General features: G+C 45.3%; 1 protein-coding gene across 2 annotated transcripts in view; it reads left to right on the top strand.

Annotated features, from left to right (window-relative positions):
- LOC147666543 (splicing factor, suppressor of white-apricot homolog) overlaps positions 1–24,450 on the top strand; it is a 590,263-nt gene that overhangs the window by 382,589 nt on the left and 183,224 nt on the right. For both annotated transcript variants that reach the window (XM_086948999.1, XM_086948998.1), the window contains exon 12: positions 20,708–20,875. In XM_086948999.1, coding sequence (XP_086805125.1) covers positions 20,708–20,875 — 168 coding nt within the window. The remainder of the gene's footprint in view (positions 1–20,707; positions 20,876–24,450) is intronic.

Raw genomic sequence — 24,450 nt, 5'->3', positions numbered from 1 at the left:
GGTGCTACGCCATCTATTCCAATAAGGTGAGCCTTACCTCGTCCCGCCATCCAGGTATGCACATTCTTCATGGTTTTTCTGCTATATGCATGACTGTATACTACCATGTTTCTCTCAGGTTGTCTGTAATTTTATGCAGATCTGCTGGAGGTGAGAATGTGCTTTACCACTATGTATGTATAACTGCTGGCTACTCTGATTCAGGCATGTGAATCTATGAAAGACACCCAAATACTGGATAAGAAATGCGTTACTTACCTGTAACAGCAGTTATCCAGTATTGGTGTCTTTCATAGATTCACATGCAACCCTCCCGCCTCCCCGGTAAGGACTCACGTACCTCTATGTCTACATTGCGACACCCTAGCTGGGTGCGTACGAAAATCTGAGGGACTGAGGCTCCTCCCGGGAAGGTTCTAGAGGGAGGTCGGAGCTGATTGGCTAACGATGAGAGTTCGGTCCTTTTTACATAAGGACGTGGAAAGGCCCCAAAGGGGGGGCCCTTCGGCCTATATTCTCTATGTATGTCCTTAGGACATTACTTTTTTATGTACCGGAGGTTCCCGTCTCGGCGACGGGGAATGATTCAGGCATGTGAATCTATGAAAGACACCAATACTGGATAACTGCTGTTACAGGTAAGTAAGCTATAAATACACTATGCGAAAAGGGCATACATTTGCTGGCATTTAGCTAGGAATAAACAGTTCTCTAGGCAGACGTTGGGGCTTTTTTATCAAGTAAGTATCCCATAAGAAGGCACAACATCTTATGAGAGAATAAACACTGCCTTTCTCAGCCATAAACAGGCATTAAGCACTAAATAATGATGCCTCAGGCACAGGTGAGCACCTCTGTGGACTTTCATCAACAGGTCAGTAACTCATTCATTAGGCGAATCATAACATTAGGCAGTAATGGACACCTCCTTAAATAACTCTATGCACCTCTACTCCCCTAGTATTCCTTCAACCTTTCCTTAAACATAGGTGGGACACTGGTGTAAAGGGCCAGACAACATCTCCCCACGAACAGTGTGGGTAAATCATTCCTTCCCGCAGCACTCCTTTCCCAACTCTTAGGTTGGTAGTCTAAACAGAACAACTCCCCAGATATAGGATCAATGGAGGGCTACTGCCCAATTCGGGAAGCCTCGTGAGCACGACAGGGGCCCATGGGGTTTACCAACAGTGTTCCCCAGGGGAGGGGCGAACTCTGGGCCTTTTCCGGCCTTCCGCCCCCTCCCCGGGGGTTTACCTTCGTTCTTTGGGCCTCCACCGGGATTACGCTGGCAGGTGGGGCCCTCGCTGCCTCTGAGTTTAACTCTTGGCCCATCCGGGGCCTGCACCGGCTCGTAGGGGGAGCTCCGACTCTCTCAGAGCCCTCCTTGGGAATGACTGGCTGTTCCCGGGCCTTCCGCAGCCTCCACGGCCCGGGAACTGATCAGCACGCAGCTCCTGGGGGCGTGACACTGGCAGCCAATGGCTGCGCGGCTGATGACGCGATCGGGGCACCCCCGTCACATGGGGTGAGTGTCCCGGCCTCCCCAGGCCTAGCGTGACCTGACGAGAATTCCCGGCGGCCTCCTCACCTTCAGGTCGGGCGCGGCCCACAGCAACACGGCAGCTGCCCCTCCTGGCACCGGGGCCCGCCGGGCGATTGACAGGCGAAGTTGGAGCCTCAGGGCAACGCCGGCGATCTCCTCAAAGAGCGCCACGAAGTCACAGCAGCGCTCCGGCAACACAGCACCTCAGCAGGCGACAGGGGTGACAGCGCTGAACAGCGACGGGGGCACAGCGCTCCACACAGATTCTTCGTCCCCAGCGCGTCACAAGATCCAGCAGGTGAGCGCTTCAGGCAACCTTCCAGCGCTTCTCAGGGGGCACAACGCGCAGAGGCTTCAGTGCTTGGCAATTACGGCGCTAGGAAGGCCACAGCAATTCTTGGCACCCGAGGGATGTAGCGCTCCTCAGGGCTCAGCCATTCTGGTTGTTCATAGCGCTGGGCAGTTTCAGCAATAGCGCTTAGGGCATTGAGCTGGATACAGCGCTTCACAGCAGGTTCCACAGCAGGCATTCACCACAGCGCTGAGCAGGCACAAAAGTCTCCAGGACCACAGCGCTTTGCAAGGAGGCTAATCACAGCAGTCCAGGCACAGGTCACAGTGCTTTATAGGCACAGGCAGTCTGTAGCGCTTTGTAAGGGTTCTGGTTAGGAATGCAGCAGGACAGCAGTCCCAATAATAATTCAATTCAGCGCCTGGCAGTGCAGGTAGTTTAGTCAGGGAGAGCTAAACACAGCTCAGGCAGAACATGTAGTTCAGTAGAACCAACAGGACAGACCACACGTCCGTGGCAAACCAGACAGAGGAATCCCAGATGGCGTCAGGGGGCACAGGGAGCAACACCGCGTCAATACCTGGGTGGTTCTTCAAATGTCCTGTGGTGATTCAGTCTTCTCTTGGCGCTTTATGTTCCTTGCGCCTGGTTTCTTCTTAGCGCTTTGTTTCTTGCGCCCTTGTAAGTTTCAGTTGGTTTCCTGTTTCTTTGAAGGGGGTTAAGTTGGTGGCTGATGTTAGATCTCCTCAGCCAGTTCCCTTCAAGCAGACTGGGGTTTCCCCTTCCGCCGGGCCAGGTCAGAGGGGCAAATCCAGGATACCTCAACACTTGATAGGCAGCACCTAGGCCCTGTCTCTACCAGTGTCATAGGCCCCTGTCTAGGCCCCACTGCCTAAACTCCTGCGTAGGTTCTCCCCCAGGTCTGCGCTCCCTCAGTCTCCTCAGAAAGGTTCCCTCCCTTTTCTTTTATAGTGCCAGTTGACAGTTGGTAATGGCAGTTGGTGTCACCTCACCTGTTCCAGAAGGTTCCAGGAGGTGCTAGGTGGTTCCACCATTCTACCTATGGGCAGGCTGGCAGGCTAAGATGGATACATTGCCTGAGGGTTCCAGCCAGCCCCTGGCTACTAGAATGCGCCAACGTAGACCACGCTGCAGCAGCAGAGGTCAGTGGCGGCCATGTTAGGGGTAGGAAGTACCTGTACTTTAACACTAGTTTTACACTACACAGGCCCTTCTCCACTACACAAGGCCTACACACTGTTGTTTCAATAGGGGCATTCTAAATTAACAGGGGATAAAAAGCGAAAAATTTCTGGGGAAAGGGCCAAGTCTCACACTCACCATCTTCAGATTCTTTTTTTCAGCTGTTGGATGTAGAAGCACAACAGAAGAGCTCCAAAGAATAACAGCAAGAGAAGAAGAGTTGAAAAGGATTATCTGCGTAAAGGTGAAGGGGGAGACTTCTTGACCCAGACTAGCGACCCTGCCAGTTACATCCAGGTGGCCAGAGAATGAAGAGGGGGAGAGGCAATAAAGGTTCATGGAAAATACCGCTTTTAAGTTTGGCCCCAATTGTCACCACAAATTTGCTAAAAGAGATCCCCCGTGAGTTCTGCAACCATTGCCTGTCAAACGACCACAGAGACAAGGACTGTGAGGTCTGTGCCACGTTCATACCCAAGACACTCCAGTACATCGACAAAGACTAGCTCACTGCACCATGGCCAGCAGATCTCCGCTTATCCAGAGATGATGAGAACGTTAAGGTGGCTGAACTTGCATAGGAGGGGAGTCTGATGTCGAGGACTCCTCAATCGATAATAAAAAGACAAATGTCAGGGAAAACGAAGAAGGATGCCAAGAAGAAACCGCAAAAGGTAAGCGAACTGCGCAAAGGCATGGACATTAAGGCCTCAGACACCCAAGATTTCGAAGGCAGCCTCAGTACCCGATGACTGAAGGTCAGCAGAAGCTAAGATATACCCACATGGGTCCCAACCAAAGGACACCGATGGGGGTAAATCAACGACAAGACTTTTGATGCAACCATGTGCTCAAGAAGGAGAAAGAGAGAAGGGCAAGGAATCGAGGGCCGGAGAACCTTCAATGACTAAAGATAAAGCTCCACCTACAAGCGACAAAGAACAAAGAGCGCTCCAGGTCAAGCAAAAAAATAAACGAAGACTCAAGCTCGAAATGGCGGCCCTGCTTCAAATAAAGGAGTTAGACTCTTTGAAGGAATCTCACATTCTGACAAGACCATCATCAACCACTGAGGTAGAAGACAACAGGTTAATCTTGGAGGCCCTGGCAATGGCAGAGCCACATGAGGAGCAACAAGAGGAGTTCTACGAGGTCGAAGAAGCAGTGATGTATGAGAACCAAAGCCAGTTCAAGGATACATGGCAAGACCTCAACGCCTAGTCTCCCAAGGAAGGGGTAGATAGTTATCCCTTGAGACCTTCGCCACCCAATTACTTATTTATGTTTAGGATCCAATAGTCTGATGTGATTGTCCTCTGCTCCTTGACAAACTCCTCTATTCTGTCTCCCATGGGTGTTTTTTGGTGGTGGGGATGATTGAGTCACTTGCCTGCTGAGCCTCAAGCTCTGTGAAGCGGACCTCTTCCTCTTGTTCTCCCTCAAAAGGATTGTCTCACTGGGTGTTGCCTGGGTGTGGCGTTTGTTACTTCGGTAGACTTGTGTGGCTTTGGGGCTGCTGTTGCTGGCCCGTTGTAATGCAGCCCTGCTTTTGGGCCTTCTGTTTGCGGTCCCTCCTCTTCTGAAGGTTCCTCTGAACTGGAAATGCTTACCTGGCCTTTGCAGTGTTGTTATCCCGCTTTAACTGCTGTAGTGTGTTGTCTACTGCCTGTCCAAACAGTGTGTTACCTGTGAGAGGCATGTAAATGATTAATGACTGTACCTTGGTCTTGAATACTGAGACTCTGAGCCATGCGTTTCTCCCGAGTGTTGTCCCAATGAATATCTGCCTGATGGCAGTGTCTGCGGCATCCAGTGCTGATTTAACTCCTTGGACGCTCATGACGAGCTCAGCTCGTCATGATGTACACCTCCATACACTCATGACGAGCTGAGCTCGTCATGAACAATGGGAAACTCAATAACCCAGCACAGGAGGAAAATAACACTAGCATCGATGTGGTTAAGGCAGGTATTGGCAATATTTGTTGCCTCTTGAATCACTTTTTTGGACCTTTAGTGGTAATCTTCTGGAAGGTGCTACTTAAGCATAATATAACATGGATACTGCATAGAAGTCAGGACTCCCCCACACTTGCCGACAAAAATTCATAATTTTCGTGACCAGGAATTCACGCAACTCAGGAAGGATCACAAAGAGCTCTTCCAAATGAGTCATAGAAAATGTTCCCCCAAGAGAAGCAGGTCATGGATTCTGTTCTCCATACGTCACGGTTCCAAATCAGGATTTAATACTAAGACCAATCCAAGATCTCGGATTTCTAAACAAGTTCATACGAACTCAACACTTCAAGGTGGCAACTCTGCAAGGACTAATACCATTCTCATGGAATGGTGATTATAATAGCCACCTTAGACTTCAAGGATGCCTACCTACACATTTCCATGAACTAAAGGCACAAAAGGTATCTTCAATTCTTCCTCAACGAGGTACACAACCAGTTCAATGTACTTTGGGATAAAATTTGCACCAAGGGTATTCATAACGTTTCTGGCTGCGGTAGCAGCCTACATAAGAAGACCAAGCATTCACATCTGTCCGTACCTAGATGACTGGTGAGTAAAAGCGCAATCCTAGGAAAGATACTACAAGGACATGCAAACAGTGATTGCACAACTACAACGTCTCTGATTTACAATAAACATCAAGAAGTCCTCACCACAACTGTAACAAGTGAAAGTGTTCCTGGGAGCAACCCTAAACTCAGAGACCGCACAAGTGTACCAAGTCCACATGAGAGCGCAGGCGATAGGGGAACAAAGTCGCCTCTACCAGAGGGGTCTGTCTCTGACAGTGAGGATTGTCATGAAACTCATGAGCTTGATGGTTTCATGCATCTCACGCATAACGCATGCAAGACTGCATATGCATCCCATTCAAGAATGGATTTGCAACAGATAGTCACAAGCCACGGGGCGCAGGGAGAATCGGGTGATTGTCACAACAGTTACAAAGGGAAATACAATGGTGGAACCCAGCAAATGTGAGCATAGGGACACCACTCAAGACACCAGTCTGACAGTGACCAGAACTACTGGCTAATGTTGGGAGCCATGATAGAGGCAGATGGCCCGTGCCAGCTCCCCAGCCAGCACTCATTCTGGGGAATGGCGGGAGCCTGCATTGTTTGTTTGCTCCTGCACAGTGGGTGAACATTTTGCTGTGTACCCTGCTAGAGGGTGGAGATGAAGTGTCTCATGAAAGTTAGCCTTATGGCACACTCCCCAAATCAACTTAGACTGGGTTAGGTCCCGGAGGAGTTGAGGCGGGGTGACTGGGGTCCAATGCCATTATACGGATAGAGGATTACCCCTCCCTGCCCCCCCCCCTCCTCCGAGTCCTAAAATGACATATCAAACATCTTTGATGATTTGATGTAGCTAAACAGATTTTGCATTTTGATCTGCCTGCCCGTGTCTCTAGCTATCAAAAAATGTTTAACATTTATTTCTCTAAACTTACTAAACGGAGTTACATTAAAAAAACACTTTTGTGTAAAGATTTCTGCCAAATTTGGTGTTATTCCGTTCAGCAGTTTTGGCTGTAGCTGTGTCTAAAATCTCCTTTTTTTCAATGCAAGTCAAAGGGGAAAATCTATTTCCCAGATTTTTTTTCTCCAAATTATCCATTTTACCAAGTTCAAAATGTTGGCATGTATGGTACATTGGACCACATTGGGCAGGAGGAATGGAGTAGGGACATGGATTCAGACAATAGGGGGCAGGAGGGAGGTGGGCAGGGGCACCAAACTGAACTTAAAGAGAAGACCCTGGGGAATGCAGTAGCACAGTACACCATACGGGTAAAGTGGGAGGGTTGTGCAGCACAGCTGTCTATGGAAAGCAATAGGGAGGGGACAGGGCAATGTGCACGGATAAAAGGGCAGAGGGCAGCAAGCTGACCCTCCCCGACAGACAGGAGGGGCAGTTGCAGCATAACAGACCATAAAGGAAGGGGACAGGGGCATGCCAACAGACCACCACAGAAGGTAGGAGGGGATAGGTGCCCAATAATGGAAAACTGCAAGTAAGGGGCAACAAGGCAGGGCAGGATCAGCAATCTGAGCTTGCAGAGCAGGCAGGAGTGGCACTGGAAGCGCAGCACACCATAGAGCGATACAGGGAGTCTATAATGGCATGCACACGGACAACAGGGAAGGTGGGAGGGGGTCAGGGGCAGCAAGCTGGCAGGTTGAAGAGGTGGTAGCAGCACAAAACACCTTGCATGGCAGGCGGCAGGGTTAGTGGCAGAGCAACTGCCCTGGTCGGCAAGAGGGAGCGGGCAGCATCCTGTATAAAGGACCATGGGCGGCAGATGGTAGGGGAAGAGGCAAACGCAGACAAATAGAGCAAGGATAGGGGCTTCACAACAGACCATGCAGGGCAGGCAGGAGGAGCAGTTGCAGCACAATAGAGCATAGAGGTAAGAAGGGAGTGGCAGCACAATGGATTATGGAGGACAGAAGGTTAGGGCTAGGCCATTGACCATGCACAATAGATGGCAGGGTCGGTCGGCAGGTACAGGCAGCAGCCATCTAACCATGCAGGGCAGGCGGGAGGGGCAGTGGCAGCTTAACAGAACACTCAGAGTAGAAATGAGGGGCACTGGCAGGTTCATGGAAAATGGTTGGCAAAAGGGCGGGAGCAAGGGCATGCATAAAGACATCGTGGAGTAGGGGGAAGGTGGATTGGGGTAGCAAGCTATGCTCTGAGGCTAAGCAGCAGGGCAGTAATAGGGGCCTGGACTTGAGCAACAGAAGGCAGGGTTCTCAACCCAACTGGTAGATTGTGGCAGCACATCAAACCTTGCAGGGCAGGACGGAGAAGAGGGCAGGGTCATGGACTCGGGCAACAGATGGCAGGGAGGAGGTGGGTAGGGGCAGAAAGCTAATTGTACAGAGCAGACGAGAAGGGCAGTGGCAGAACAACGGCCACACAGGGCTGGAATGACGGGGCAGTGGAATGAACTTGGACAAAGGGCAAGAAGGGGGGTGCAGGGGCAGCAAGCTTGAACGGGGAGGCACAATGAACAATGCCAGGCTAGACCCTGCGTCCAGCCCCTTCTGCCTTGCATTACGATGGACATCTTACTTCATGCAAAAACAGCCTAGAAATTAACTAAAAAAAACTACGGTTAAAGTGACGTTTTCACTAGGAATTGTAAGAATACAGTAATCTCAAGCAACTATAACTAAAACCCTAAAGTAACTATTGAGTGTGGCCTAGTCATGCTATGCTTTTTCCCTCTCATAGTAAATCACTCATGGCATTCATTGACTTCTTTTAAAACATCTCTGATCACATCTGAGATGCCATTAATACTGTTCATGGCGGGGGCTCGAGTTATAGTTACTCTAGAGTACACGTTATAGTTAATTGCGATAACTTTAACTTGTGTATTTCAGTGGTTTTATTAGTTTCAAATGGTATATGTGACATTTTCACCTAACTATAACATAATTTGAACCTTCGGTTCTTTGAGTGAATTTGTGAGGTTTTTTTTTTAAAGTAAAGTTAGATATTACTATTTCTAACTATAACATCACTTTAACCTGCATGTTATAGTTAGAAAAGAAAATACAAAAAAAAAACTTACAAATCCACTGAAGAAACCAAAGGTTACAGAGACGTAGTTAGGTTCACATTTCACTTTTACTAAATCAGTCAAATTCAGCAGTTTTAGTTACCGGAGCGAACTATAACAATGAAGTTTGTAGAACGCAACTGTTACCCAGAGGTGTCCTGGCACTATATGACTTCCTATAGAGGCCCGAAGACCGAGATTGTGAACGAAACTTAGGCAGAGAAGAGCCATGTTTTTAAAGCCTGCCTGAAAGCTAATAAATTAGTCATGCATCTGAGATATAACGGAAGGTCATTCCAGGACTTAGCTGCGCGGACCACAAAACATTTGCCACCCCTGCTGGATTTTCGTACCCTGGGTACCGATACCAACTTTGCCTCTGCTGATCGTAATGATCTTTTTGGTATATACCAATGAAATTGTTGCTTAAGATACTCTGGACCAGTTCCTTGAAGTGCCTTATAGGCCATACAGAGGGCTTTAAACTGAACGTGTTTTCTTATAGGCAACCAGTGAAGCCTTCTGATCTCGGCCGACATAGAAGCATATTGTGGTATACCAATAAGCAGTCTAGCTGCTGCATTCTGTAAAAGTTTGTTTGTTCATAAGCCCTTCCTGCATGCTTATGTAGAGACTATTACAGTAATCCAGCCTAGACATGGAAGGGGCAGTGATGACTGTTTGTAAGCTGTACCTAGGCAGGAATGGCATTATTCTTTTACAAGATCTAAGAATGCATGAGGTAGATGAGGCCACCGCATTCACCTGATCTTTAAAACAGAGTTTATTATCTATCCATACTCCCAGATTTTTTTTTTGCCTTCTTGTTAGTGGGAAGAGGACCCAGAGTGTCCGGCCACCAGTCAGAGATCCAGGAACTGGGGTCATTGCAAAACAACACCACTGCCGTTTATCCGGAGTTAAGCTTAAGGCAATTTTGAGCCATCCAACTTCCCACTGCTGTCATGCAGTTGTGGAAACATGATGCGTTTCCAATCATTGATCCAGGCGTCAGCGAGACTACAATTTGCGTGTCGGCTGCGTAGGAAGTTAGACTGAATCCAAAAGATTCAATCAGGGGGAGCAAGCGATGATACGTAAATAGTAAAACACGTCCGGATCAATGACAAACCCTAAGGGACGGCAGAGAGGTAGGATTGGCAGAATATTCACAAAGTGCGACTATTTGAATTCTATTTGAGAAAAAGGATTCAAGTAATTTCCAAGCGGTACCCTGGATTCCAATCTCCCGCAGTCAATCCATCAGTAAAACAGGACGGACCGTATCAACGGCTGCCAAGAAATCCAACCTAATCATCACAGCTTTGCCTCCACAGTCAACCCTAATTTAACAATAATAAGGTGATTTAGAGTTTCTGTGGCAGTTACTGGGGCAAATTTATCAAACTGTGCCTAGTACATTTTCCCGACTAGCAAACATCCATCGGGTCAGAAGTCGATACGGTTGTCGCATTCGTAAACAAGGAGAACATTGATGCAATTTTGTCGAGGAAGAATAGGGCAATTGTGTTGCACAATTCCTGACTAAACAGTTCTTTGGTTGAGTTTTTTGCAAGATTGATTTTTTTAGCAAAGAACTCTTGTTTTGCTTTTTGGATCAGCTGTTTATAGTGAACAAAGCTAAGTTTATAAGTTTATATTTGTTCTTTTCTCTGTCACTATATTCATTCCTCCAGTTTCTTTCCATGTGTTTGCAGACCAGTTGTTTTTGGTCTCTAAGTTCTTGGGAGTTCCAAGGGGAGGATGGCCATGCCCTGTTATGGCGGAGCAGTTTTTTGGGAGCAAGCTTATTACCAACTGTCTCTAGCCAATTAGAATAGGATAGTGGCCTCATCCAAGTCCGTAGGGGAGGTACGTCTCTGTAACCTTTGGTTTCTTCAGTGGTTTTTTTTTGTATTCTCTTTTCTAACTATAACATGCAGGTTAAAGTGATGTTATAGTTAGAAATAGTAATATCTAACTTTACTTTAAAAAAAAACAACTCACAAATTCACTCAAAGAACCGAAGGTTCAAATTATGTTATAGTTAAGTGTAAATGTCGTATATCATACCATTTGAAACTAATAAAACCACTGAAATACACAAGGTAAAGTTATCGCAATTAACTATAACGTGTAGGGAAAGAGGGAGAAGTCTCGTTTAGCAGCTCCTGAAATTCCTTGGCTTCAACCTTATTCCAGGCCCTGCTCGCCAGATGTTTTTTTTCTGGTTTCTGCGTCTGTGGGTCAGGGGCGGTAAGCTTAAATAAAACCGCCTGTAATCTGACCAGACTATTTGGAGGGATCCCGTAAAACGCAACTGTGTGTTATTTAAAAAAATGCCGTCCAACGTATGTCCACCCTGGTGCGTGGCGCCAATCAAGTCCAGCAAGTTAGAAGTATCTGGATCTAAAGGTAGCTCCAAGTGGAGTTGGCGCTTCGCCCATTTTCCAACACGCTACCAGCCTGTATTAAGAACTTGTTTCTAGGGCCTGGCCGCCTGTATATGAGGGTGCCTTTGAAGGTGAAGTGATGTGAAAGATAAAAGCTGAAATCTTGAGCTTCACACTCAGTATAGGCAAGAGAATTAAAGGATGCCCTTATTGAGTTAAGGTAAATAACCACTAGGCCACCTCCTTTCCTGTTTGGCCTATTTAATGTAAAGCAAAGATAGTTGGGAGGTGTGGATTTAACCAGGTCTGGACCTGAAGCATCGTCCATCCAGGATTCGGTAATAAAAGCAATACTTATATCCTCATCCTCAACTAAGGAGACACACTCAGTGCTGTGTTTGACTAAGGATCGAGCGTTAATGAGGACACATTTCCAAACTTAGTTATGCACACTGCTTGTTGTGCCCCTGTTGATTTAAATTAAGGATTTGACTGGTTGTAGTACTCGTTCAGGTGGATCCGGTTCGAGGCATGTGGGCTGCAGGCCACACACTATTGCATAGATCACGTTCTGGTGGTGGGCCCGGATGATTACACTTTGTTGTTGTCTTGGAAGAGTCTGTCTGTTGAATGACTCCTCTTGTAGATCGTAGTGCGCATGGGTATCGACTCTATATCTTCAGATTGTTTTTTCTGCCATCGAGCTCGGATGTGTTTATCGTTCGGTCCGGTTACCGATCTCTTTTCAACTTCCAGTCCTTCATCGTACCATCGGTATCGTCTTCTACAGTAATTCCGGTTACCCGCGTCGAAGAAAGGCTTGCGGTTCTCGATTCCAGCGTTCATCAGGTCCGTCGGCCCCAACTGTGCCATTGGGCCTTTGGCTCATGGAAAGAACACCCTTCAAGAAGTCCCCTTAGTGTGGACACTAATTCCCTCACACTGATCTTCATGAGATTTGCAATCTGTGCTTGTCTCCAGAGCACGAGAGTCGAGACTGTGAGGCCTGTGCTTCGTTTCGGTCCAAGAAGACCATCGAGCTCGAAGAGCCATGATGCAGTCATCTTCATCGACACCAGACCTCATCATAGACGAGGCTCCGATCGAGGTAGAGTCCGAAGAACAGCAGCAGGACGACATAGTTTCCGTAGCAGAGGATTCAGCTTCCGGAGCCGCGGATCAATCGGAAGACGACTATCTTCTTCCAGCTGGTCAACAGGTCGGGAGTACAAGCGTCGACCCTGCTCACACCCCCATAACAGGACAGGCTTCGGTTCCACCTCCGGGTCCAAGTGTACACCGACTAAAACCTTCCGACGCCCGCCTCCTGGCTCGGCAACCAGGAAAATAAAAAAGCCTCAGGTCGACTCGGTCCTCAAACCAAAATTAACCCCTGCACCGAAGCAGCCATCGGTACCTAAACCGGTCGAGCTGAAAACAAGCTCAGCACTGAAAGACGTTCCCAAGTCTACCGAACCAAAGACCACTCCGGTTCCGAAAAAAGTCGACCCGAAGCCTGCTTCGGCACTGAAACACACTTTCCAAACGCACTTCGGGAACAAAAATTCCGGATCTAAAATGCAGATCCGAGAAAGAAACATGATACCAAGTCTTCGGAACCGAAGCCAAAATCTGCTCCAAAGACAATACACACTGTAAAACCTAAGCATTTCAGTCCCAAACAGAATAAATCAGCACAGAAAAAGGATTTTTCAGCAGAAGAGCTTTTCCAACCAGACCCAAAGCAAAAGACTCTTCGTATTAATCCAAAGACTAGACCTGTCATTACAGTGCCTGAAAAGAAGAAAATGGACTATCCCAAACCACCTCCAGTTCCTCTCAAAAATCATGCTCAAACTTCCCCCATAAGAATTCCTTCACCATTAATAGAGATATTTCTCCTGTACACTCACCATCCAGCACACATAGCCTTATACCGCAGATAATTATTCACAGGGGGTAGAAAGTGCGCATCACATAGACGATACAGATGACGCAGACAATATTCCTAGGCCATCAGACGATCCCTGGGAGGATTATAATGCGCCAGATGCACTAGATCTGCCACAAGATGACGCATACCCTTCTAGACCATCTCCCCCAGATGACACTTTTGGGTTTACAGAGCTCATTCATAGAGCAGCCACTTTTTATGGAGTAGACTTACACAGAGATCCAGTGGAAGAGGACTTCCTCATGGATACACTACTGTAGTCACATAAAGCCACAACCACATTACCAATACCTAGTGGAGTGGTGAGACATGCACCAGAGGTATTCAAACACCCCGTCAGAGCCACGGTGATTAACCCCAGACTAGAAAAAGTATAAAGCGGCTTCAACTGACCCAGCATACATCAAAGCTGCCAATGGACTCATTAGTAGTATCAAATGCGAGGAAAAGAGCTAACTCGCAGACAACAGGGGATGCTCCACCCCTGATAAAGAGTCCAATCTTTTAGATGCTTCAGGGAAACGCAGCATCTCACAAGCAGCTAATGTCTGGAGAATTGCTAACACTCAAGCTTTGTTAGCGACATATGATCAAGCTCATTATGATGAGTTAGAATCACTAATGCAATATTTGCAAGAGCAATATAAGACCAGGGCTTCTGACTTAATACAAGAAGGCAAGGTTATTACAAATACTTCAATCCGCTGTTCATTAGACACTGCAGACACAGCTTCTACAGCAATAAATACGGGAGTACTGTTGCGTAGACATGCATGGCTATGCATCTCTGCGTTCAAGCCAGAAGTACAGGCCAGTATCTTAAATCAACCCTTTGACCAGCAACATCTCTTTGGTCCAACAGTTGATAATGTACTAGAGAAAATGAAAAAGATACAGATACGGCAAAATCCATGGGAGCCTTACAAACTCAGACCCATAGAGCATCCTTTCGTCGATCCTCATATAGAGGCGCCTCTAAGGGTTTTCAAACTGACAACACCTCCTCTTCTTATAAAGTGCCCACCCAAACCTCGCCCAGTAGAGGGTATTACAGAGGACGATATAGAGGGAACAACAATAAGGGCAGAGGCAACAACAACTGCAATGTCTCTACTCCCAAACAGTGACTTCCCTTCCATCCCCCCAGACCATTCCACTCCTGTCGGGGGGAGATTACAACAGTTCCTACCTGTCTGGAACTCCATCACCACAGACAGGTGGGTAAGACAAATAATTCAGTCAGGTTATTGCCTGGAGCTCACTTCCACTCCTCCAACAATACCACCCAGACAACGTCCCATGTCACAGGAACATCTCATACTCCTAAGACAAGAGGTTGCATCTCTACTTCAAAAGAATGCAATAGAACCAATACCAAAACACCATCAAAACATAGGACTTTACTCCCTATACTTTTTCATACCCAAGAAGGACGGGTTCCTCAGACCTATACTAGATCTAAGGCCCCTAAACCTTTACATACAATCCGACCACTTCCATATGGTCACACTACAATAGGTTCTGCTGTTGTTAGAACAAGTAGACTTCCTTGCCACATTAGATCTCAAGGACGCCTACTTGCATATTCCTATCCATTAATCTCACAGAAAGTACCTACAATTTGTACTAGAAGGTCAACACTACCAATTCAAAGTACTCCCTTTCGGAGTAACTACAGCACCTCGAGTGTTCACAAAGTGTCTAGCAGTAGTAGCAGCACACTTGAGAATGGACAACATTCATGTCTTCCCATACCTAGACGCCAGGTTATTAAAATCTAAGTCATTAGCGCGGGGACACGCCGGGAGGCGTCACCAGGCGCTTTATAAACACCTATAATAATAATGATAATAATACCACCAATGTGTGCAGCACACGCATCAGACCATCTGCCTGTTGCACATGCTAGGGTTCACAGTAAATCAAAATAAGTCACACCTCCAACCATCCCTGACTCAACAGTATCTAGGTGCCACAATAGATACCTCCAAAGCAATTGCATACCCCAATCCAACAAGGATACAAAGTATGCAAGCTCTTATACTAAAATTCCAGCCACAACACTCACTACCAGCTCCAGTGTTTATGCAATTAATAGGAATGATGGCATCATGCATTTTCATAGTACCATACGCAAGACTACAAATGCGACCCATACAAGAGTGCTTGGCAAGTCAGTGGAATCAGGCTAAGCAACAAATAACAGATCTGGTGGTGGTAGACGACCGGACACATCGCTCTCTGGAGTGGTGGAACACCAAAAACCTTTCCAAGGCCCGGCCGTTCATAGACCCTGTTACACAAGTGGTGCTAACCACAAGCGCATCTCTCACAGGATGGGGAGCGCATTTAGAAAAACCCACAGTACAGGGTACATGGACACCGCAACAAAAGTTACTCCACATAAATCATCTATAGTTGTTAGCGATTTTTCTAGCTCTAAAATCTTTTCAACATTACCTATCAAGTAAGGCTGTACTAGTCCGTACAGACAATATGACAGCCATGATTACATCCAAAAACAAGGAGGAACACACTCTTTACAGCTCTCCCTGCTGGCGTAGAGCATATGGAGGTGGGCCATTCCTCAAAAAATCTTTGTTAGCAGATAATCTACCAGGAGTTCACAATCAAGTTGCAGATCTGTTTAGTTGTCAAAGACAACAGATACACGAGTGGGAACTTCATCCTCAAGTTCTTCAACTATTCTTTCCCAAGTGGGGCCAACCAGAGATAGATCTGTTCGCCACACACCGCAACTCCAAATGCCCAAGCTTCGCCGCCAGATACCCACACCCATTGTCCACAGCCAATGCGGTATGGATGAGTTGGTCAAACAAATTTGGTACGCTTTTCCACCTCTCCCACTAATTCCATTAGTGGTACACAAGCTACAGCAACATTCCCTCACATTGATTCTCATAGCACCAACGTGGGCAAGACAACCATGTTACACCACACTACTAGAGCTCTCAGTAGTACCAAATCAAAAATTAAAACTCTCTCCACATCTACTGACACAGAACCATGGAGAGATCATGCATCCAGACCCAATGCAGCTCAATCTAGTGATTTGGCTCCTGAGATCTTAGAATTTGGATATATCAATCTTCCGCCTGATTGCATGACTGTCATAAAAGAAGCGAGACGCCCCACCACTAGAGCATGCTATGCAGCGAAGTGGAAAAGGTTTGTTGTGTGTTGTACAAATAACAACATTAACCCATTAGATGTTTCCATGCAAAACATCATATGCTACCTGCTCCATCTACAAAGATGTAATTTAGCGTACTCCTCAATCAGGTTACATCTTACTGCTTTGGCATCCTATCTTCGAAACAGACATTTGTCATTGTTTAGAGTACCTGCCATCAAAGCGTTTATGGAAAGACTCAAGAATAATTCCTCCCAAAATACCACCCTTTCCGGTATGGAATTTAAATATTGTTCTCACTAGACTTATTGGTCCTCCATTTGAACCATTACATAAGTGTGAGTTACAGTTCCTTACATGGAAAGTTGCTTTTTTAGTTGCTATTACTTCACTCAGAAGAGTAAGTGAGATCCAAGCATTAGAACCATTTATACAACTCCATCACAACAAAGTGGTACTTAAAACAAATCCAAAATTCCTGCCAAAAGTCCTTTCACCGTTCCACCTCAACCAATCTATTGAGTTGCCAGTATTCTTTTCCCAACCACAAACCGTTGCAGAAAGAGCTCTATACACAGATGTAAAAAGAGCGCTCCTCTACTACATTGATAGGACAAAACTGTTTCGTAAAACAAAACAACTGTTTGTGTCCTTTTCACCTCCACACAAAGGCAATCCTATTTCAAAATCAGGCATTGCAAGGTGGATTGTTAAGTGCATTCAAATCTGTTACCAAAAAGCAAAATGCACTCTATCCATTCCCCCAAGGGCTGATTCTACCTGTAAATTAGGGACATCTATGGCATTCCTAGGAAATATACCATTAGATATCTGTAAAGCAGCTACATGGTCTACACCGCACACGTTTACAAGATGTGCAGGCAAAAAAACAAGCTAGTGTGGGCCAGGCTGTACTCAAAACATTATTTCAAACTACTGCAACAGATTCGGGTGGTCGCTGCGAAGGGAGAAAACTGCTGTGCAATCGATGCAATAGTGTGTGGTCTGCAGCCCATATGCCTCGAACGGAAAATTCTACTTCACAGTATGCATCTGTTCTTGGCATTTGGGCTGCAGAACCACACACGCCCACCCGCCTCCCCGGCTACCTATATCTGTTCCAGTAATATCTTAATGAGATACATAACACATGGACCTCCTTATCTGTACTCCTACAACTCCATCATTTGCCCAATGGCGAAAACAATCTGAAGATGGAGTGGATGCCCATGCGCACTACGATCTACAGGAGGAGTCCTCCAAAAGACAAAGATTCTTCCAAGACAACAACAAAGTGTAATCATCCGGGCCCGCCACCAGATGGTGATCTAAGCAATAGTGTGTGGTTCTGCAGCCCTACATGCCAAGAACAGATGCATACTGGTGAGTAGTATTTTCCTTCAACAGCCAGGACATATCGGCTGGCCATGAGGAGAATAGTTACCGGGTGGAAACATAAACAACCAGTATTTATTTATTTATTTATTGATATTTTTATTGCGCGACAAATACCCGGAGGTGTCTCGGCGCATGTGTGAACTAGCAGGACCACAGTAATAGGATTCACTGGTCAAACAACCATGTCTTTACGAGCCTGCGGAAGCTCATCAAGTTGGGTGCATTTTTGATATTTAATGGAAGAAGGTTCCAAAGTTTTGGTACAGCCACTAAAAAGCGACGGTCTCCCCAGGTTGCCGTTCTGGTACGAGGTACAGGTAGAAGGCAAGTGTTGGCAGATCTCAACAGTCTTTTGGGGGTGTAGACCTGGAGTGCCTCAGTCAAGAATTTAGGTCCTATGCCGTGCACTGCCTTATAGGCAATGCAGAGGGCCTTGAACTTAATGCGGCTCTCTACTCTAAGCCAATGGAGCTGGCGGATAGCAAGAGTGGTAGGTTGGCGGCGAGGGATGTTTAGAAGAATTCTGGCAGCCGCGTTCTGTACTGACTGTAGCTTCAACAGCACCTGTTTCTGGGTGTTAAGGAAGAGGGCATTTCCATAATCGATTTTGGAAAATACCAGAGTGGTAACTAAGGTCTTCCCAGCAGAGGTGGGGAGATAAGGCAGCAGTTTCTTTATTTTCTTTAAAATAAAGAAAGCAGAGGAGACAACCTTGTTGACATGAAGGTTGAATGTTAATTTGCTGTCAAAGATGACTCCCAAATTTCTCGCTTTTACCACAGGAACGGGTGGAGAGCCCAGTTGGTTAGGCCACCAGATGGGGGACCATTCTGGAGCGAGGTTGCCAAAGGTCATAACCTCGGTTTTGTCCGAGTTAAGCCTTAGGCAGTTGGAGGACATCCATGTACTAACAGCGAGCATGGCCTCCTGGAAATTAGCTGCCACTGCTGTGCCGTTCTTGTGGATCGCCAGCACCAGTTGGGTATCGTCTGCATAGGAGGTTAATCGTACCCCATAGGCCTTTATTACCCTCGCTAAGTCCGCTACATAGATGTTGAATAGCGTGGGACTTAGCGAGGAGCCTTGGGGTACTCCACATGGTAGTGCAGAGACGGGAGAATAGAAGTTGCCCAACTTGACTGTCTGGGTACGGTCGGCCAGGAAGGATGAGATAAGGTCTCTGGCCAAACCATCTATCCCCAGAGCTGTGACACGGTCGACCAAGATAACATGGTCGACCGTGTCAAATGCTGCGAACAGATCCAGAAGAATTAGGATGGCCACTCCTCCCTGATCCATGATGGTTCTGATTTCGTCAGAGGCTTTTATTAGAGCGGTCTCCGTCCCATGTCCCTTCCTGAAGCCAAATTGGTGAGTGTCGACGTACTCTGAGAGCTGTTTGTTCATCAGAGTTTCGCAAATTTTGGCCGGGAAAGGAAGACAGGCAATAGGTCTATAACTGACCAAGGCAGAGGGATCCAGGGAGGGCTTCTTCAATAGAGGCTTAATCACTGCCTTCTTCCACGGGGCTGGGTAACAGCCGGTATGAAAGGCAGTGTTGCAGATTTCCATAAGTGGGTGAGAAATCACCTCACTTAGATTGGCCATCACTGGGGGGGGACAAGGGTCCAAAGGGGATCCTGACTTAGTGATAGAGATAAGTCTGCTGATTTGATCTTCTGAAGTGTCAGCGAAGTAAGAGAAAGGGTCATGGTTAATATGGGGAGTTTCCTTTCTTCTGACAGTGGAACTGGTCCCTACATCTCCACCAAAGGATGCATAGATGTCTGCCACTTTGGTAGTGAAGAAATTGGACAGTGCATTACAGAACAGTTGGGAGGGTTCTGCTCCAGGACCCGACGGAGGTGTGGATAAGGAATTGACCACTAAAAAGAGTTCTCTGGCCGAATTCCTAGCATTGTCAATTTGGGTCGAGAAATAAGTCGTTTTCCGGGTGATGATGGCCCTTTTATATATAGTTAAAGCATCTTTGTAAGATTGCTTAGCTAAGGGGCAATAAGATTTCCTCCAACGTCTTTCTAAATTCCGACAGTGTTGTCGGTGGAGTCTAAGCTCTTCTGTATACCATGCCGCTGAGGGCGACCTTCTATTAGGTTGGATGGATTTTTCTGGGGCAACCTGATCAGCGGCGTTCTTAATCCAGTCATGGAAAACCGAAGCTGAAAGGACGGGATTAGATCCTAAGGTAGGGGAGGATAGTGACAGAATATTTGCCATCTGAGGGATATCAGCATTCTTCCAGGCACGGATTGCTGCCCTACTAGGTGGTCTGGAAGCAGGAAGGTTAACTGGGGGAGTGTCAATAGAGAGTATAATGGCCCTATGGTCGGTCCAGGTAAGGGGTAAAATATCTGATATCTTGATGAAAGAGTTATTGGTAAAGACACCATCTAGTGTGTGTCCCGCCAGATGAGTAATTCCCTTTACCAGTTGCTGAAGTCCTAGAATGAGGAGGTCAGCAATAAGTTGGGAGGTGTCGTGGTTTCCATGTTCTTCCAAAGGGAAGTTGAAATCTCCCAATATTGTGTAATCAGTAGAGCCTATAATATAATGATTTAGCTCAGATAGGGAGCAGAGAAAGGAACTGCGAGGTCCGGGGGGTTGATAAAGCAGAATGCCTTTAAAAGTTTGTTTACTATTAAGTACATTTATTGGTATTGAGGCTGTGAAGCGTTTCACTAGAATATTCTATATAGCATGGTTTCCCTGTGCCAAATTGGGCAGGGGGACTGGCGCTGAGCGCGGACGAGCACAGTTAGGCTCCCACAATGCACTGCTTATGACCTCACATTTTGCATCACTCATGACCTATCAGTGACAAAACTGATGACAGTATGTTTGGTTTGTTTGGCTAAAAGCTTTATTAAATAGGACATATTTACTTTGACCTATTAAAGTTCTGTAATGTTTCAAACTGTACTTTCTTTATATCTCGACCTATCTGAAATGTGGTTGTCTTTCAGTAGGAACTTGTAGTGCTACAGCTCTGATTCTAGTGTTCGGAGAGTCTATAGTTACTGGACAAGTACACACCGTACTGTGTTTTCTTGTCTTACACCTTGTCACATACTTTCTTTATTTGCCACAACGTTTACCTTAAAGGGCATTTCCGCCACGTCTTATAATCTTGTTTATTTTTTGTAGAAGTCCACAAGAAAAAAAGAAGAAAAAGCACTCACGATCACATGAGTCGAGAACGAAGTCCCCCATGTCCTATGCATCTCCGAGCAGACCATCAGCGTACAGGAACTCTGCACACTCAGCTAGTGTCTCTCCTGTGGAGAGCAGGGGCTCCAGCCAAGAACGCTACAGGTAAAAGGCCCTCAACCTACAGCATAGTGATAATCTAGTGTAATGAGAATCCTACCAGTCTGCACATTTGGGTCTTCTTGGTGGATGCAATTGTCGGTGGGAGGAACTATTAGGTGATGTCCTTTACTTAAATCAAATGGCAACACTTCAGGTAGATGATTTGAAGGTTTATTGTACAGTCCATAACCGAGACCTCACCCACTGAGTGGCTTCAACCTACTGCCACGCTTCAATCCCTAACATTCTCCCTGGCAGCATCTAGATTCTAGATGCCTGCATCATTCCCTAGCAACAGGGTTACCTAACAGATACATGCATGAGAACACCACATCACCCCACCTTAATAACAACACAAGAGGAGAGAATATGCATGGAATATAAAAGAAATCACAAATATTGGAAATGCACTGGAGAACACAGAGTAACAGAAATAAATTGGTGAACACAATCTTGTAAACGAAGTATAATCTTCTTTGCACAAAGAGACCTTCTCCCTTCCTCCTGCATTACAGGTACATCCGCACAACATGTTCCCTGTTGTTGATATTTGGCGATTCTATTAAGATTCCATAGCCTATAGGCACCTGTTTTCACCACGTTGCTAAACAGCTTAATAATCTTCATCGGTTATCCAAACTTTGACTTACCCCTTTTTTTGGTAACTTGACTCTGACCCAGTCATCAACAGGGGTGTGGAATTTAATAAAATATCTACTTGTCCATGGGGCAGGTTGCTTCATAAATCTACTTTTTCTGCAACAAAATCCACTTGTCCATTTTGTACCATGCGATGCGGTGAGAAATTATGGCAGTCCCATCATATAAGCGCCCTGAAATAGCCTCTCTGATTATGCCAGGGCTCCTTCCATAGTAGTTTTTGAATATTAGCAATTCCCTTATCCTGCCACGTTTCCGCAAATCTACATACTGGGGCAGAAGGTAATGATAAGCAACAGTTTCTGGGTTTTGAGTCTGTGCAAACCTACTAACTCGCATGTTTTAAGGGTTTTCACCAAATCTTCACTAGTCATTTCCCATACTGGGAAAGGTTTGAAATTTACTCCTGACAATGGAAGACATAAAGCTTCTTACAGGGTTGGGAAAAAAGTGTTTGGAGGGAAAGTGAACTTGTAAACACTCAGATTTGGCGCATGAGCAAATGTACACCTGCATATTTGCTCGTGCTAAAATGCTGTTAACAGATAATTTCTAGGAGTACTGTTTTTTGGCCTATTTGTGTAAAGTCTTGTGAATTCACGAAATCTGTATATCTGCACTTAATGCAAGGACATGGGTGCACTTTTAAAACTTTATTTAATAAATGGGCCCCTAATTAGGGTTGGCATTAACAATGACATTTTGTGTTTATTAAAATTCTCTCTATCGGCTAGCTTCACTGCGAGTGACCGCATTCTGTTCTTTCACAAGGAACTACTGTGCCAATGTTTGCTTTTTAAGACAAAAAACATCTTTGCTTTTGCCTATGTTTGTTGTAATGGTGAGGGCCCGTCAGCTCCCACACCAATAAGGTTTTACAAAAACCTTGCCAAAAAAACTCATGCATTGACATAACCAGAAGGCTGACCAACAATTTCAGACCTACTGATTTGATCAATTCTTGTTTATTTTTGTTCCCCATAATCTTATTACAACTGGTTACACTGATTTTCCTTTATGATTATTTTTGGGAAATACTATCATTCATCAACATATTTTACTAAAAGATGCTGCAAAGAAATGGTACCTAAACTTTTACAGGAGTTAAGCGAAATGTTGTTGCATTTTGTAGTGAACATTTTATTTTGAAAGCAAGGAGTCCCCAATCTTGCTTTCAGGTTTCTGCAAATATTAGCATCTAATCAGAGAGCATTCTGGGAGCATTATACATAGCTTCATATTGCTAAACATTGAAAATGTGTGTACACATTTTTATACTGGAACGACTGTCAGTAGTGTACATTGAACTTACAATATTTACTTAGAGCAAAGTTAACGGGTACACCCTTCGCTGGAATATGGTGGACACCGATGTGGTAAATAAACAAATGATTACTAAGTGCAGACCGGCCCTTGATACATCCCTAAATGAGATAGCATCTTCAGTAAGCATCCTATACTCTTTTCAAGTAATAGCAGGTGCGGTATGGGATGTGTTACTTAAACAAGGTAGAAAAAAGCCTGGGCCCCAGCGGTGGTTTGACTCGAAGTGCTCCCGAGCATACTCCTCTCTTAAACATGAGCTGCATAGTACCCCAAGGAATATCATCAAGATTAGGTGGGCTAGAATGGATTATAAATTGGCTCTTACTGAAAGAAAGAATGTTCTAAGAAAAGAAGTGTGGGAGTCACTCACCACAGCCTCACAAATGAAAGATAGCGCTGCTTTTTGGAAAGCGGTAAAAAGACCATACCTGTCCTCGGGTGGGGGTCCGGCTATTGAAATAGCCATAACTGAGGACCAATGGATTAAACACTTCTCTAAGATATACAACGGGCAAGAAATCTCTAATGGTCAAGATAGTGATATCCATGTATCAGTCAGTCAGAATACTTTATTTCGATAAATCAATATCATAAAAAGACAATAGCACTTTACAAAAGTTACATGAAATACATTACATTAATTATACACGCTAAAAACTGAGTATTAATTATACACAGTAAAAACATAATATCGAACCCTTTAAAAATTCATAAAATGAAGTAATAGTAAAAAAAGGTAGAAAAGATCAATCAATATAGTTGCCCTGACTACCATTATTCATAGTGCAAAGATTATACTGAATTTCATCCCAATTCATTTCAATTCATTTAAGGGCTATCAGTCATATTCTTGTTCCTAGTCCTAACAGCACCCACTAAGAAACTAGCAACATGGAAAATGATCCTAGGGGTCTGTAATAATTGCAAATACAAAAGAGCCGGCTTAACCTGCAAAAACCCAGCCTCCTTTAAAATGGGGACCAAAAATGTCAACCTTAATTCCGTATAATGACCACAGAACATTAAAAAGTGCATTGTGTTCTGGGTGAAAAGTTATCACAAGAACAAGGCCTTGCATTTTCAGGGGTACTCCAATTAGGGAAATAACCAAGGTTCAGATGGATCATATTAAAACGGAATCGGGTTAATAGAAACCTATGAAATGGGCGATTTCACTATATTAAGATAGATTTCAGGTCCTTGTTGGCTGGATATAATGAGGTTAGTCCTCACAGTGGGTTTTTTAAATTCCAATTGTTCTCTCTCCAGGCTTAGCATTTGTCCCATTACACCCTTAATTAGTGCAATGTCCTTTGATGTTATTAACTCTGGTGAGGAAAAAAGCTCTGGTCTCCATAGTTTAACAAAACATTTTAATATATGTCAGCCACTGAGTCTTATTATTGTTATCTAATTGGAGACAATCTTTCAGAATAATATGATTCAGTTGGATTTCCTGATTTAGCCAGGTCTTCATGCAAGATATTAAAGAAGCCATTTTTATCATATCTGAGACTGTGGCACTGAAAGGACAGATCTCAAAAATTTGTTTTCAGTAATCTGTAGACAATCCGGGGAACTATAACCCCAGA

This window comes from Lissotriton vulgaris, unplaced genomic scaffold, assembly GCF_964263255.1.
Source record: "Lissotriton vulgaris unplaced genomic scaffold, aLisVul1.2 SCAFFOLD_966, whole genome shotgun sequence".
Lineage (NCBI taxonomy): Eukaryota > Metazoa > Chordata > Amphibia > Caudata > Salamandridae > Lissotriton > Lissotriton vulgaris.
Note: the sequence above shows the minus strand (reverse complement) of the source record. Positions and strands in the feature narration are given on the sequence as shown.